The sequence below is a fragment of the Zootoca vivipara genome, chromosome 2 (assembly GCF_965207765.1).
Source record: "Zootoca vivipara chromosome 2, rZooViv2.hap1.1, whole genome shotgun sequence".
In the NCBI taxonomy this organism is placed as follows: domain Eukaryota; kingdom Metazoa; phylum Chordata; class Lepidosauria; order Squamata; family Lacertidae; genus Zootoca; species Zootoca vivipara.
In genome coordinates this window covers 55,311,478-55,327,168 of record NC_142584.1, presented here as the reverse complement: position 1 = coordinate 55,327,168, position 15,691 = coordinate 55,311,478, and the positions used below count along the sequence as shown (strand labels likewise).

The window sequence follows — 15,691 nt, the reverse complement described above, 5'->3', positions numbered from 1 at the left end:
AATGAGTGGGTTGCTTTTTGTTTTGTATTAAAATGCAGTAACAGTAGAAAGAAAATGGACTTTAGAGACTCTCCCCCACTCCCCAAATAATTCTGGTTGAGATTTTGCCTTTGCCTATAAAACAGAGCAACAAAAGTACTAATGGCTCTGAGGCATACATTTGCCCTTCTGAAACACTCATATTATATTATTGTGTGTTTATGAGGGTGGTGGTGAGACCAGAATTTCTACCTCATTGTTCTGTTCTTTTTGAACTACCTTAGCTAATGTGATTTTTGGGTCGGAGATTGGGTCACAAATTCACGAATAAATCCGCACTCTTAGGGGTTTGCAACGCCGCTGGAAAGACTGGACCTTTAACAGTATCTTCCCCTTTGATATATGTCATCTAATTATATATAAAAAAGAAAGAAAACAAAAAAGTGAGCCTCGAGCTTTTGACAAGCCAGTAACATAAAAATTAACTGATTAACGCTCATTGCAGTGGCTAAATAGCTGTCAACAGTTTTGTTAAAGAAAAAAATAATCAAACAATTTTATTAAAGCCCTCCCTAGCTAATTTGTTCTGTCCCCCTTCTCCCCCAGGCAGCAACATCTGAAGTGCCATTTCCTACCCAATATAACACATTCCCCAGCTAGCTGTATGTAACTCTGCTGTCTCCTCATGGATCCACCCACTATTCATTAACTGTTTTTAATAGCTCCGAGTGTCAGGTAATTATTTAAGCCATAACCCATAAGAAACCAATCTATTCCAGCTGCTAATGGCCAGTTAAACGGCAATAAGGAGCTGTTCTGAAGACCTTATTGCTGAAGACACCACACTGAGCAGTTTACATAGTTCAGATATATTTGTTAAGAACCATGGTTGCTCCAGCTTGAATGAGCGCATTAACGCAAGGGGACACTTCCTGAAGGATGTTGAGAAGCGTTTCGGGATACTACACATACTCAATTGAGTGTGAGGGCATTTGAGGGAAGAGGAAAAACAATTTTATGTTCAGTTTTAAATGCACACTCTGTGCAGCTTTCTCTCTGCCCCACTGGTCCCTTAAGGTGCTTTTCTCCTCTGCTGAGCTCCGGAAAAAAACATCTGGTGAGACGATGCTAAGGGAATATAAGAGGTTGGGGCAAAGAGAGTTCACTTCCCCCTCACCTGAGCATTCTAAAAAGGCAGATCCTTATCCCTGTGACTGGGGCAGACCTAGGGTAAACAAATAGGTCTGATACTGACATGCCAGGTTTGGTCCTCATATTTGCAGGATCTTAAAGGAGGGCAAAAGAGCCATAACAGTGATGTGGGACACTGCCACTTGTGGAGCTACTAACAGAAATCTCTCCAGGGCGGCGATCTGATAGCCCCTAAACAGCAGATCTAACCAAATATTTTAAATTGCATTCCATGCAGGGATAAGGTGTGGTGGGTTGCACTGACGCAGACATGACCTAAGGATCGGAGTACAGTGGTACCTCAGTTTAAGTACACAATTGGTTCCGGAAGTCTGTACTTAACCTGAAGTGAACTTTCCCATTGAAAGTAATGGAAAGTGGATTAATCCGTTCCAGACGGGTCCACAGAGTACTCAACCTAAAGCGTACTTAACCCGAAGTATGAGTGCAATTGGTTCTGGAAGTCTGTACTTAACCTGAAGCGTACTTAACCTGAAGCGAACTTTCCCATTGAAAGTAATGGGAAGTGGATTAATCCGTTCCAGATGGGTCCACGGAGTACTTAAACTGAAAGTACTCAAACCGAAGCCTACTTAAACCGAGGTATGATTGTATTGAGTTCTCATTCATTTTGCTGGATGCACAGTATCAGTGCCCAGATTTGTAAAGCAATGCTGTTCTGCTATCATGCGGTTTTTATTATAGGCCTATCTGATATAAATACCTGGGCTGGGGATGGGAGACTATGTTGAAAAGATGCAGCAGAGTCACTTTCCTAAGTGTTATTGCATTTTGAGGTTACAGGCTTTTGCCAGCAGTAAACAGCTTTGATTGAGTTTTCTTGTCCGGTAGCCAAAGCTGTAATTTTACTGCATACATAGCTAGATAGCTACTGATGGAGCCAATTGTGTTTATATTGGAGTAACATCTGGGGGTACTTTAAAATGAGTGATTGGAAAGATCCTTTGTGCTGTTGTGCACACAACTAGCTTCAGTGCTGAGATGAAAGCTGGGCAAGGACCTCTCCGGCTTAGCAAAGCTACTGAAATAAATGCACCTCGGTTTCTCCCCTCCCCTCTCTATTTGCGTCACAAACAGTATTAATATCATTATTAAATTGTTTATGACTTTTGCTAGAACAACAGCCTACACAGTGCCCTTTTATGAAGGAAAGATTATCCGCGCTGCCTTAGAGATAAAACAAACAGAATGCCACCCATCCTGGGTTTCCTCTGACAGATGGCAAGTAGCAGTTGTCAGGGACTCTGCCCGAAATGCAAATAGGAAATAATTAGCAAGCTGAGCTGACAGGTCAACAACGGAAAGTACCTGTTCAGCAGTAGCTACCAAAGAACCTTGCATAAAAGTGATAATGAAGATGTTATTGATGCATTATTCCCCTCCTCCAGCCCAGCTAGCAGAATAAAACCATACAACGGATGGGGGGGGGGGGAGAATATACTGAAAGGTAGAAGGAGTTGGGAACTGTGTTAATGTTCATATTACCCTACACCCATCTGCCCCCCCCCAGCCAGTCTGGGCAGCTTCCAACGGAATATTAGAAATACAATAAAACATCAAACATTAAAAACTTCCTAAACAGGGCTGCCTTCAGATGTCTTCTAAAAGTCAGATAGTTGTTTATTTCCTTGGCATCTGATGGGAGGGCATTCCACAGGGCGAGCACCACTCTGCCTGGTTCCCTGTAACCTCACTTCTCGCAGTGAGGGAACCAAGGTGCTGGACCTCAGTGTTTACCCATGAATGTTTAGGATAATGAATCCCTGAGTTACTGGGGTTGTTTGGATTTCCTCCCCCCCCCTTATTCACAGGAGTACTGGAATGTTAAGTGGCCACAGATTATCAGTTTTAAGAATAGGTGAGATTACTCTCAGCGTAAAAGAGAGCACTTCTTAGATGCTATCAAAAAAGAACTTGTTTGATCTGGAATACTGCTATCTCATTGTTTAAGGGCAGTGACATGCTGTTCTCCAGGTAGCGCTGGACCCTAACTCCCATCTCCATGGCAAATTCCTCTTCCTGGTTGGGTGTTGAGAGGGCATTCTGTGCAAGTCAATCAATGTTATCATAACCCACAACTGTTTATATAGAACAAATGATGTAATAATATGGAATATTTCTAGCAAGCAGTGGATATGTTTCCCCCGCCCACAGGGGGGAAAAAACCATGGAGGGAGATGTCTTATAGTGCAATCCTTTATGTATCTACACTCAAAACACCCAAATGAGTTCAATGGGATTTACACTCATGTGTATATAGGGTTGTAGACTTAGTCTCTTCAAAAAAGGAATTGTTTAGTACTGTACTCTTGCAGATCCCTGCCCCTTGGAAAACCAAAGTCACATGCTTACCCACTAACGTGATTATTGTGAATGATCCTCTTTATCACTGTTGAACCTTTAAACCTGTGTAGCGCACTGATGGTGCATTGCCTAAAAGTACTATCTCCCAGACCAGGCACCCCCAAACTTTGGCCCTCCAGATGTTTTGGACTACAATTCCTATTAGCCCTGACCACTGGTACTGTTAGCTAGGGATCATGAGAGTTGTAGGCCAAAACATCAGAGAATGCTCAATGCGCACCTCTGCCTGTGTGCCAAATGTACTCCTATGACTGAAAACTGTTTTAACTGTTTTTAATTCTTAATTTTAGATTGTTGAAACCCACCCCAAGACCTGTTGGCGAATAGATTTAATAAATTTAACAACAACAACAAATGTATTTATAATAGTTCTTATCTCCCCTTCACCATAAGGTTCCAGGGTGGGTTATAGTAATATAATCATACAAGTAAAAACAAGTAAAGGAGGAAGGATTTGTATACGATTATAAAAACAAGTAACACAATTCCTAGCAACCCCATCACTCCATTACCTACTCCATTACTTTTCTCCACTAAGTCACTGGCTATTGTCACTTTCACTGAGCTGCATAAATTTTGATCCCTTTGCCTGGAAGGTTTCAGGAAAGTTACCCCCCGCCCCCAGCCAAAAGCTATTTTATAAAGCTATTGTGAAGTCTTCTATGCTAAATTTCACCTGCATAAGCAAACCCAGATGGCGATGCTACATCAACACAAATAATGAGATTTGCAATCCTAATGTGATGAGAGTGGGGGAAGATTTGAATTCTAATTTTTCCCCCTATGTTTCAGTTTGATGCTTAGTCATTGCTTAAACGTTTAAACAAATGAATCATCTACATATTTCTTTCTTCCCTTCTTTTGGTGAAAATGTTCTCCCACTTACAAGGCCAGCGCTGACAAAAGCTCAACTGTCAGTCTTATGAAGACTTATGAAATGCAGGATGTCAGCAAAGGAGACAATAAAACCCTGTTTTCCATTTCAGGTGACCTTTCATGCAAATCCACTCAGCTCAGAGCATTTCAAAACTAACACGCGAGCCAGAGCTAAGAGGATGAAGTCTCAGAGAAAACTGAATTCTTCCTTTTCTTCCTACCCCCCCCCCACCCAATGCTGCCAAGTGTAGCCGTCTCGTTCCCCTGCCCTTCCGTTCTTCAAAAGCAGTTGCCATTATGACAGAATATCTCCATCTGGCAGGGTGAATAAGCAGATCCACCCAGAGCCATCGCAAATGGAATTGAATCAAATGTTGGAAAGATTTAAAGAAACGTGTGTGTGAGCTTTCACTTCAGGCTAAAAGGGATTACTTTAAAATTTCTCCCTTACAATGCCCCAAAAGTTATGGTGGTGGCTTCACATTTTCTGTTCATATAGCACATGACTTTCCTTCCACCAGATTGCTGTCTCATGACAGTTACAGCCTCAACATACAAATAATCTTTGACAGATCCTCCCTTTGGACCCAGAGATCAACACTTCGGTAATCTTCCTTGAGATCAAAGTGAGCTTGGATAAGATAAAATACTATGATAAAAGAAGTGGAAAAGAACACACAACTGTATTCAGTGGCATATCTTGTTACCTGGGAACTAAAGATAAAAAAGATCAACATTCTGCTGCTACCTCCTGCAAAACCTGACAGGAAGGGAAACACACAACCCCCCTTGACTCCATGGAGAGACTGGGAGAGGAGAGGAGGAGGAGGAGTCTCTCCTTTCCCTTCCAACAAAAAGCTGCACATGAGATACAAAGGCAATGAGATCAATGTAAAGAAACGTAATGGTTAGCGCAGGGGTCAGCAAGGTTTACCGGCCATGGGCTGGATCACTCCCACAGAGATAGTCTGTGGGCCCGACTGGCGTGGCGCGGCGCAGGAAATCACATCTGCACATGTCTGCGGTGCTGGAAATTGCTTCTACGCATGCCCAGGTGCTGAAAATTGTGCCTGCACAGAAGCAAATTTCAGCATCTGGACATGCGCAGATGCAATTTCCGGCGCCGCTCGGTAAGTCCCTGTGCCACACCGGTTTAGAGCAGCGCGGGGGGGGGGGGGACTCGCTGAGTGGGCGCCTCGGTTTAGGGGCAGCTCGTGGGCTGGTAAAATGGTCTTTGTGGGCCGCATCCGACCCATGGGCCGCACGTTGCCAACCCCTGGGTTAGAGGGTTGGAGTATGACCTGGGAGACCAGGGTTTGAATCCCCACTCAGTCAAGAAGGGCCACTGGGTAAACTAGAGCCAGTCACTATCTCTTAGCCTAACCTACACCACAGGGCTGTTGCGAGGATGGAATTTTTGGGGGAGGACACCCATGTACACCATCTTGTGCTCCTTCGAAGAAAAAGGTGGCCTAGAAATTAATTAATTAATTAATTCGTTATAAACACCCTGCCAGGCCTAACAGTTTGCACCTTTTGGTTGCTTCTCAACACGCATTTCATTAAAACTATGTCTTTATCTTTCTGATATGGGTGGTGCACAGTTCAACTACACGTAACTGCTTACCTGAATACATGTTCCGGTGCACTCCTTGCAAAGACTGCATGACAAAGCCCATCTGCTTGCTGGGATATGTGATATCTTCGTAATGGGTTCCATTTTTTCAGGGCATCCAATGCTAACCTGAGCACAACACAGAACACACCAATTATTGGCCATCATGTATATTCTCAAAGGATAAGAAAACACAACTCTAAGGGTGGCTCTGATACAATCTAAATTCGACACATCAACCAAGTAATGTGTGAAACAGAATTAAACTGTGAAAACTGCTACCAGGATACTGCAGGTGTATCCATGGAATGATAGCCCTGGGCATAATTATAACACATTGCATGGAGAAGGTTCTGAATGTCTGAATTGACTGTTTAGAGATCACAGTGCTCAACAAAAATGAGGTTTTAATTTTAGGCATCCTTAAGTCCTGTATGCTTGACATAATCCTTGGCATGAATGACAGGTGATGATTCTGGACAGTACCTGGCATGGTGAAATCCAAATATATCTCATCTACATCACATCTACCTACCACTTAGAAAGTCATTTAGTATCTTACTTCAGGTATCCATAAGGCACAGCTAACGTGGACCCATTTTGTCCCACTCCGGGTGGGTTTCAGTGCTCCCCCTCTCTTTGGGCAGAGTAAACACTTTGGCTGGACTCCAAGGGCACAGGTTCGGCAAAGCCAGTTTCCGATGGGAACTTTCAGGATTCCGTAGCAAGCCTAAGTAAACATATTGCCAAAAGTAAGTGGTTTTTATGAGGGATGGAAAACAACACTGTAAAATATACTACAACCAAGACAGGGAAATTAAATGTGGCTATCTCTGATGCGTTTAATTCCATGTGCTAAACCTGTTGGTAGACATATTGCACTTCTTACATTATTCAGTCTTATTTTCTTAGTCCTTGAGAATCCTTCAGTATGATTATTTACAAAGCACTGGAGTTCAAAGTCACAAGTGTCCAAAACTTAAGTATTCCAGCAGTTATGCAACAGTGTGTGTGTGTGTGTGTGTGTGTGTGTGTGTGTGTGTAGGCATGCTCCAAACACATCTTTCAGGATTCCACAGCAAACTTTAAATGATTAATATGCCAAAAGAAGCATTAACTTCCAGATTTTGTTCATTATACACCCACATATGATGTATGATGTTTAAACGGTACATAACTGTACAATTATGCCTAGACTGAACTTCAAATAATTTACTAATTGTTTAATTTAAATGAAATAATTAAAAAAAATGTAGTTAAGATTGCTTTGAGATAGTTGAAAGGAAGCAATTAATAAATGGAAATAAAAAATAAATAAATATGTACAGTGGACATCCCTAAGCTTAAACTGGCCCTCACCCACGATGGGGGCTGAATGATGATCTCATTACAGAGCTCTTCCTCTCTCTGGTGTTTTGACAATCCCAAAACTTGATATCTTTGCTACTAATGAACAACTGGGAGGAGTGAACATGGGAGGAATGAACATAGGAACTGGGCTCTCATTTTTTTGAGGAAGCTTAGGCATATTAACATCCTAAAGCAGGGATGCCCAAAGAGGGCTCGATTTGATGAAGTGAATATGCATGAGGGCCAACCAAAGTTGTTGAACTTTTTTTTTTAGTTGTTGAGTTTTTTTAGGATTGAAGTTGACCCCAAGTTTGTTGAGCTGTTTTTAGGATTGAAGTTGTTGGGCTTTTTAAAGGATTTTACCCCAGGACGTATACTGCTTCGGGGGCCGGATAAAATCAAACGGCGGGTCGGATTAGGCTCCTGAAACGGACTTTGGACATGCCTGTACTAAAGAGTTATGGATTTCTAGAGGATAGTTTTTGTCACATACAGCAGGTCCCAGATTCAATCCCTGGCACCTCCTGGTTTAAAAAATGGGGGAGGGAGTATGTTTGCATTTCAAGTTAGCAAGATTAAAGAAGCCTGAGACCTGCTTGAAGCCTTGAAGAAAGATGCTTCCATTCGAGCATACACTCCTGGGTTAGATTCCCCGCCCCAATCTTGCTGGACTACAACTACAATGTCCCAGACTATTGGCTGGGGCTGATGGAAGCTGGAGTCCAATAATATCTGGAGGGTCACAGGTTCTCCCTCTCCCAGCGTAAATGGACCAGTTTGACTCAGTAAAGAGCAATTCCTTATGTTCATGTTGAACTCAAGGCACCCTGAAAGTCACTAAGGCACTCTTGGAGAAAGAGTAACACCTCAGGTTCATTTCCACACAAGCTACAGCAATGCTCAAGCCCCTCAGTGTGGGCTACCAATACTGGAATGAATACATTAGATGTTAAAAGCTCACTGCCTCATTAGCAGGTCCCTTTGTAGGTGGTAAATTTTAAAGCCTAAAGGTAATCCAAAACCAGCTACTGACTTATTCATTTAATTGATCTGACATGTGTGGCAAGACGGCAGTTGATGCACAATTTTAAGTTCCTCTTGGAAAAGGTAGAATTTGTGCTCTTTCCTGCAGCTGTTTGCAATCTTTAACTATACGCTCCTTAAAATTCACAATGTGTCCCAGATTGTTGTGTTCTTCCTTCCAGGTTAGCTCAGTTGTAGGTTAGTGTGTGAATCACATTATGGACTTTTAAAGAAAATCCAATATCCATTTCCTTCATTCTGAGCTCATGTGTCTTGGAAGCACAGTGTTTAAACAGCTTTGGTTTAACTGTGCCAGAGAGAATGGAGTAAGAAGAAATCCTTGGGAGCAAAGAGGAATCTATAATCAACTGCCTTCAAATTCACCTGTCATTTGCACCCTACACTGAGATCAACAGCATGCTTGTTTGGAATTGTGTGTGTGTGTGTGTGTGTGTGTGTGTGTGTGTGTGTGTGTGGAAGGAGAGACACACACGAGCTGCACCCAAAGAAGTAGCAAAGGGCACTAATGAACCAAACGAAAATGTATTTCCTTCAAAGACTAGCTCTCAGCACTCCTACCTATTTCCAATTTTGAAATTCATATGACTGCTGTTGTTTTTTAAAGGCAAAGTTTTCTCACCCCCTTTTTCGTAGAGGGCCAAAATAAGGTCATATAATTTTAGCGTGCACAGAAACTGCTGGTGACACAGTTTGTGAGCAATTGCAAGGCATGCCTTCCTCGTCTGCATTTGGTTTGCATGTCATGATAAGGCAAACTATGAGCTTGCACCTGCTTTGCTCTTCCCTGGCCCTTTTAGCACAGTATGATGCGACAGCTAAGTCAAGGCTTGGCTGAGCATAACGCCTGAACCCAGGATCCTAGTTAAGGTCTCACCTTGTTAACCATGACCTGCAGCACTGCTAAAAGGACTGGGGAAGAGCAAAGCGGGTGGGAGCTTCTTCCTGCGAGCCAGCTCAGTTGCGTGGTTTTGGTAAGCCATAATTCAGTTTACTGCAATGTCTTTAAAGAGGCTGCAGAAGGGACTGTGGTTGCTGTTGCCACTCCTCAAGACGCAGCCAGCCTGACATAGCAATTCCTGCCTTCCTGGAGGAATTCAATCATGAGCCCAAGCCTTGAGGGAGAGAAGAAATGCTTGCTTCTTAACACAGCGTGAAACTCTCCAATGAGGTGCGTTAAGCGCCACCTTTTTTTCTGACAAAGGCTCTGTCCCATGTAAGACAGACAAAAGTTCAACACCATGAACTTTTTCTACCATGGAAATACAGCTGTGCCTGCTGAACTAACTTCTCTTTAAAACTGTAGCTGTTGAATGTATTGGGGGAAATTGTGAAATCAACAAATGAGGCAATTTGACAAAAACAACAAACAAATAAAAAACCTCACAAGGGACCACTTCTGTGTCTTTCTGCATTAATTTACTGCTCAAGCACATAAACCAGGGAAGAATTTGTCTGGATGAGGGTAAACAGATACAAAGGAGAAGTGGACTTCTGCAGCTGTCTGACAGGTGCAGCTTGTTGTATATACTGGTAGTTGACGGGGGAGGGGGAGAGAGCATGTTCTGAAATTATTTCATGTACACAACACTTAGAGAGTTATTGAAACCCTTTTCTTCCATTATATCGGATCATCCTGCCCACACTATATTCTGCCGGTAAGAAATCTTTATGATTCCCGGGCCTCCTTGGCATTAGAACTCATAGGGGAAATGTGTTTAAAGGATCTTATACTGTGTCACAACACATGAAAGCAGAAAAAAGCGACAAGAGGCTGGTCATATAAGTGAGGAGTTGTTAGACATGAAGTGGGCAGGGAACAAAAAAACAAAAGAAGACTCACTGGAAAGGAAAAGTTAGAAGCCTTCCTAGCACTATGATGCTGCCTACTTTTTCCATATACATGAGGCTGCTTCTGTAGAAATAACACATTTCATTTCCATGTTCTATTTAAGGACCTTTTGTACTAGAGTTGACTCCTCTTTGTAATGCTGGTCTTGTAACATCCCAAGAGTAATCTCTGGTAGATATGATGTTTTACTTTTAACTTATCAAAGACCTGCATAGCTGTGATCCACAAGGAAATGGACACCAGTGATGGAAGCTGTGCCCTGTGTCTTCCTCAACAACTCTTTTTCTATTTTTTTTTAATATAATTTTTATTGATTTTACAGATTACAAAAAGAAACATATATAAAAGAAACACTTTCATAAACAAATTTTCCACCTTCTTTCCACCCCCCCCTCCCATTGGCCCTCCCCTGCCACAGGAGTATCCCATGCAGGCAGGCAGTTGAAGATGTTCCATTTTGTAGATGAGTTTATGTCCCCCCCTCCCCCACCCCCCCAGAGTCCCCCCCTGCCACCAGAGAGCTCCAGGAGCAGAAAGCAGAGAGACAACCACCCAGCAATCCAAAAAGAAAAAAGCTACACTAAAAGAAAAAAGAAAAAAAAATTTCAAAAAAGGAATAATAAAAAAGAAAAAAGACAAAAAACAATAATAAAAACAATCTTTTTCAAATTTACATTGATAAACCATATTTTGTGGGCTTCCCCTACCTCCCCCCTTTCCTAGTTTTCATCCCTTTACTATCCTCTTTAACAGTTTCCATATCTATAAACAACTTACTTTTCCTCTTCATAAAATTTTTAAACTTAGCTAATACCATTTTCACTGAATCTCTTAATCCTTATAATTCATTATCCAATTTTTCTTCCCTTGCCTAATTTTTTCCCCTCAATAGACTTCTTAAAATTTAAATCCCTAAACTTCTTTTATTTTAACTTTTCCCATAATTAGCTCTTACACTCTAAAAAATCCCAATATAACCTTTCTTCCCCAGATTCCGACTACCTCCCTCCAATCCAGCAAGTTCCGTAATCAACAATCCAAATTTGCTCTTGATAATCCGTCCTAATAATTACACTCCCATTTTTCCTTCATCCCACCCCCTTTTTCCAATGTTTTGTCCCCCAGATATCCATGGGGCCCCCCTGAGTTTCTCCCCTTCTTAAGTTATTCATGTCCTTCTCCTTGTGGAAAATCTGTAATTCCATTGGTTCCTGTCGTTCCCTCCTCGAAGGAGGGGTACTCCGCTTCTCTTTTTGTAAAGCAATATCAACTTTTTCCTTGTGGTGTGCTTCATTTTGTGTTGTATTGTCCCAGTCATCATCGTTGTTCTCTTCATGCTCCACGTCAGAGTCCACCTCATTGACCAAATCATCCAAATTGCTGTCGCTATCATTGTCGCTATCTTCCTCCTCCATTTCCATTTCAATATCCTCATCATCTGAAAAATCATATTCAGCAATCACCATCTGAAATTGCTCCTTTGTTCTTGCTGTTGAATCTCATCTCGGCATAGTCCTATTTTTAATTCCCACATGGCTGTCAAAACAATCCGCTGGAACTCAGGCGAGTAACTTTTTGTTGACATAGTTCCGTCTTGTCAAGGTCACTGCTTATCGTGTGGGGTGGAAAATGATCGCTGCTTATTTTCCCAGTCTCAGCAAAGTAGTTGCATTTTCCAATTCCAAATTCACAAAGGTCCAAACCAACATTTCACAATTCAAACATTTCAAAAGCATATACTCCTAGCTTCTTGAGAGTCTAAATAAAGTAAAACTCATTTATAAATCCTCGTCAGCTCGCTGGGTTGTCTGGGCTGCCGGCTCCCGGGGAAACAAAAGGTTTTCCTCTTTCTTTTTCATCATTCTGCAGAGAATCGTCCTTCTCCCCTTTTACTCTGCATCCAGGGGAGAACCTTTTATGTCTTTTGAGGATACCTTTTAAACATTCAATTCGTGGCTTCGGGTATTTATTTTACTGTTCCTTAGCTACCGGTGGGAGGGGGTGGCTTCCGTTTTATTTCCCTCTCTCCCAAATCCAAATTAGTCCAGATTAATATTCAAAACAATCCAAATTTGAGAGCTTACTTACAGTCTTAATTTCTAATTCTTTCTTTTGGAAGAATCCAGCGCTCTCCGCCTCCGGCTCGGAGCTTCTCCCCGCTAGAGCGACGATGGTGCTCAAAATGGCCCCCGCGACTTCGACCCTTCTCACTCCGGCGCTCTTACTAGGGCAGCCGGACGGTTGGGGAGTCCGGTTTTGGGCTCTGCCGAGCAGTTTTGCCCCCGGGACGCCCGACCCGGGGTTCTATGGGATGCAGCGTTGCTCTCGCTGCCCTCCCTCCTCTAGCAAAGACGGGCTGTCTCGGAGCGAGACAAAAACCCCGCCGATCGGCGCTGGTGCTGGACCGGAAGCTCTCAACAACTCTTTTTCTAAATCCCAAAATGCTCTGGTGCAAATCCTGCTAGCAAGTGGCAGCACTGAAACTCTGCCAAAAGAGAAAGAGGGAAAAGACTGTTCTCTCTGCCTAAAGGAAGCTACCTATGATTACATAGAACATCTCAGACTCAGCTTCACACTATTGATTGCTAACTGGTGGCCTGACTTCAATGGCCTTCAATTGACTTTCTTTCCTTCTAAAGGACAGTTGGGAAACTTGACTAGACAGATCTGTATAGGATATTTGCTACGTATTTGTCTATTAAATTCAACACGAGCAACTTATCCAAGATCCTCTCTGTAGTCACAGCCCTATTCAGCTCAGTCAAGGCCATTAAATCGTCAACCAGCATGTTGCAAATGAGGGCATGTAAATGAGTAGTTAAAGATATACCAGATTCAACTACAGTGGTACCTCTACTTACAAATAACTCTACTTATGAATGTTTCAACTTACGAATGGAGCTCCGTCCGCCATCTTGGATGCGGTTTAGATAGGATTTTTTTTCTACTTACGAATTTTTAGATAGGGTTGCTTCAACTTACGATTTTTTTCTCCCAATGCATTCCTATGGGATTCGACTTACAATTTTTTTCAACTTACAAATGTGCGTTCAGAACGCATTAAATTCGTAAGTAGAGGTACTACTGTATATAGTATATGAGTAATAAAGGGGAAGGAAATCATGGGGAGAAACTTAAGAACTTAGCCCCATGCCTTACACCCATTATATTACTGTTTTTATACCAGCATACGCTATTGGTCAACACAGGCATGTGTGAATTTACTTAAGCCTAGGTTCAGGTGGGGCTGAAGGAAGTCTCTTTTTCCTTCAGTATCATGGTAAGCAATAATGTGAACACAATACAATACAAAATGCAGGGAGAAATAACATATGAAGAACATAAATACCGAAGAATAAGAAATGCAAAAGGCAGGCAGGCAGATTATAATCAGGGCAAGAGTTTGGAGGCATCCTCTATTCCCTAGCACAGTGCTTCCTCTTTCTTACCTCTGAGGCAAGACTGTTGTCTCAATGCACATGCTAACTGAGAAAAGGCCCAGACTTTCCCATGTCATGAGAGGACGTGACAAGCCACAGCAGTAATGGCTGGAGGACGGCTGTCATTCTTGGTTCTGGTGTGTGTCAGGCAACTGAGTCCTCTGGGGGAGGGGACTGTACTGCCTCAGTGAAATGAGAAATGCTACTCACCTGGTGCACACAGACGTTGCATTTGTCACAGAAAACCATCTCGTTGCCATCCTCTCCTTCTGGCGAGCGGCACACGTCACACACGACATCCTCATCGTACTCTATGCCGAGACCTTCCTCTGTCTCGATGGCAACGTTCATGTTCTCATAGCACAGTGTCTCCAGCTCCTCCAGTACTCTTTCCAAGGTGAATTCATCCATTTCTGGCTTTTCTAAAAGACCAAAAACAACAACGCTCAAATTACTTTAAGTCAAGAGTTCTCAAACTTTGTTGCAGTGAGAAAGGGTGGTTGTTACGTTTAATTGCAGCATAACCGACACAAAAGGAGCCCATCATCGACAGAGCCTCATCACCTTGGCCCAATCGAAATATGTGCCAAAGCTGGGCATAGAAAAGAATGCTTGCCTCCCTTGACTATAATTGGTGCCTACTTAAACAACCATCCTGCTCCCTTTGTGGTCTATGACTGTTCTGTTAACCAGTCTTGCTTTTAAGCCCTGGGAGCAACTCCCTGGAGTACCTGCCATTGTACCTGAGCTACATAAGTAACTACCTATAAAGGGTATTTTCACAAGGCCATTGTACCTAAAAGAAACACTTTAGTGTTGAATAGACAAATGGATCGGTAAAACAAGGTCTTGTTCAGAAAGCTGCTTTTGGTTCTGATGACTGAGTTTATGTGTCACCGTTAGTAACAAAAGGATGTGTCCATTAAAGTGGCAAACAGTGGGTAGTAAAGAGGGATGAGATCAGTCAAACCAGTGCCAATAATTTGCTTTGGCAGTATCAACATTTATGTCTTGCAAGGATGTTCTCTGCTGTTTGAACTTTTAAAAAGAATGCTTTGATGCAAATAAGCTTGTGAAAACTGATCCACTTTAACAGTAATTGCAACTGCTCACAATGTGTTTATTAGTTTGCTTAACACCCCCTGCACGAAATTTAAAGGGAAGGGGGCATTCACAAACTCTACAAAAAGTGAAAAATTAATTCGTTTTGTATTTTTTTTTGGTACTTATGTTAACTGTATTTTATATAAAAAATTCTTGCACTCTTAAAATCTACCCCTTTTTGTGGTAGTGGTTCTTTGTTTTCTCTAGTCAGCTGATATGCTAAAGTGGGGTGGCCTGCTTACTTTTTATATGCCTTACTTTGCTTTTTATTCTCATTATACCAGATTTCTCAGTAACAATAGCTAGTAATGTGATCCTGTCAGTGGCTGATCCACAGCAGGAATCTTTACTTTGAAATTATACCCAACACGTCTTGTTAGCAAAAGTAATTTCTGGCTGCTACCTTAGACACGTGATTATTTGGTTTTTAATAATTGTTCTTTGGACATTTTATTGATATTTTGTTAATTAGCTAAGATGTTGATAATGGGAGAGAGATGATATACAGTTTTTTTAAAAGATACAAATAAATAAATAAATAAATAAATAACTAGCAACTAAAGCTGGAAAATCTACAAATGCTAAAATTTCACCAAGCCTTCACCCAACTACTTCGAGGTTTTTCTTCTTCTTCATTCCAACGCTTTTCCAAGGCCAAAAGGAATGCAAACCCCACTGTTCAATGGAACAGTCTGGCACTGAGCATGTACAATGAGGCTAACTAGAGCACCATAGCTCTTACCTTTAAAAACACTGAATAAGCAGGGTGCCTCAGAGGGGTACTTTGAGAAGTGCTGTATTTGCAAGACACTCTTGCTGCTACACATTTTATTTTGCTAAGGGTATTTGCATCATATT

At 42.0% G+C, this 15,691-nt stretch overlaps 1 protein-coding gene across 8 annotated transcripts in view; it reads right to left on the bottom strand.

Annotated features, from left to right (window-relative positions):
* Window positions 1–15,691, bottom strand: part of JADE2 (jade family PHD finger 2) — a 153,326-nt gene that overhangs the window by 27,588 nt on the left and 110,047 nt on the right. For all 8 annotated transcript variants that reach the window (XM_035105461.3, XM_060271668.2, XM_060271672.2 and 5 more), the window contains 3 exons: window positions 13,940–14,151; window positions 6,609–6,776; window positions 6,059–6,175 (listed from right to left, as the gene is read on the bottom strand). In XM_035105461.3, coding sequence (XP_034961352.2) covers window positions 6,059–6,175; window positions 6,609–6,776; window positions 13,940–14,151 — 497 coding nt within the window. The remainder of the gene's footprint in view (window positions 1–6,058; window positions 6,176–6,608; window positions 6,777–13,939; window positions 14,152–15,691) is intronic.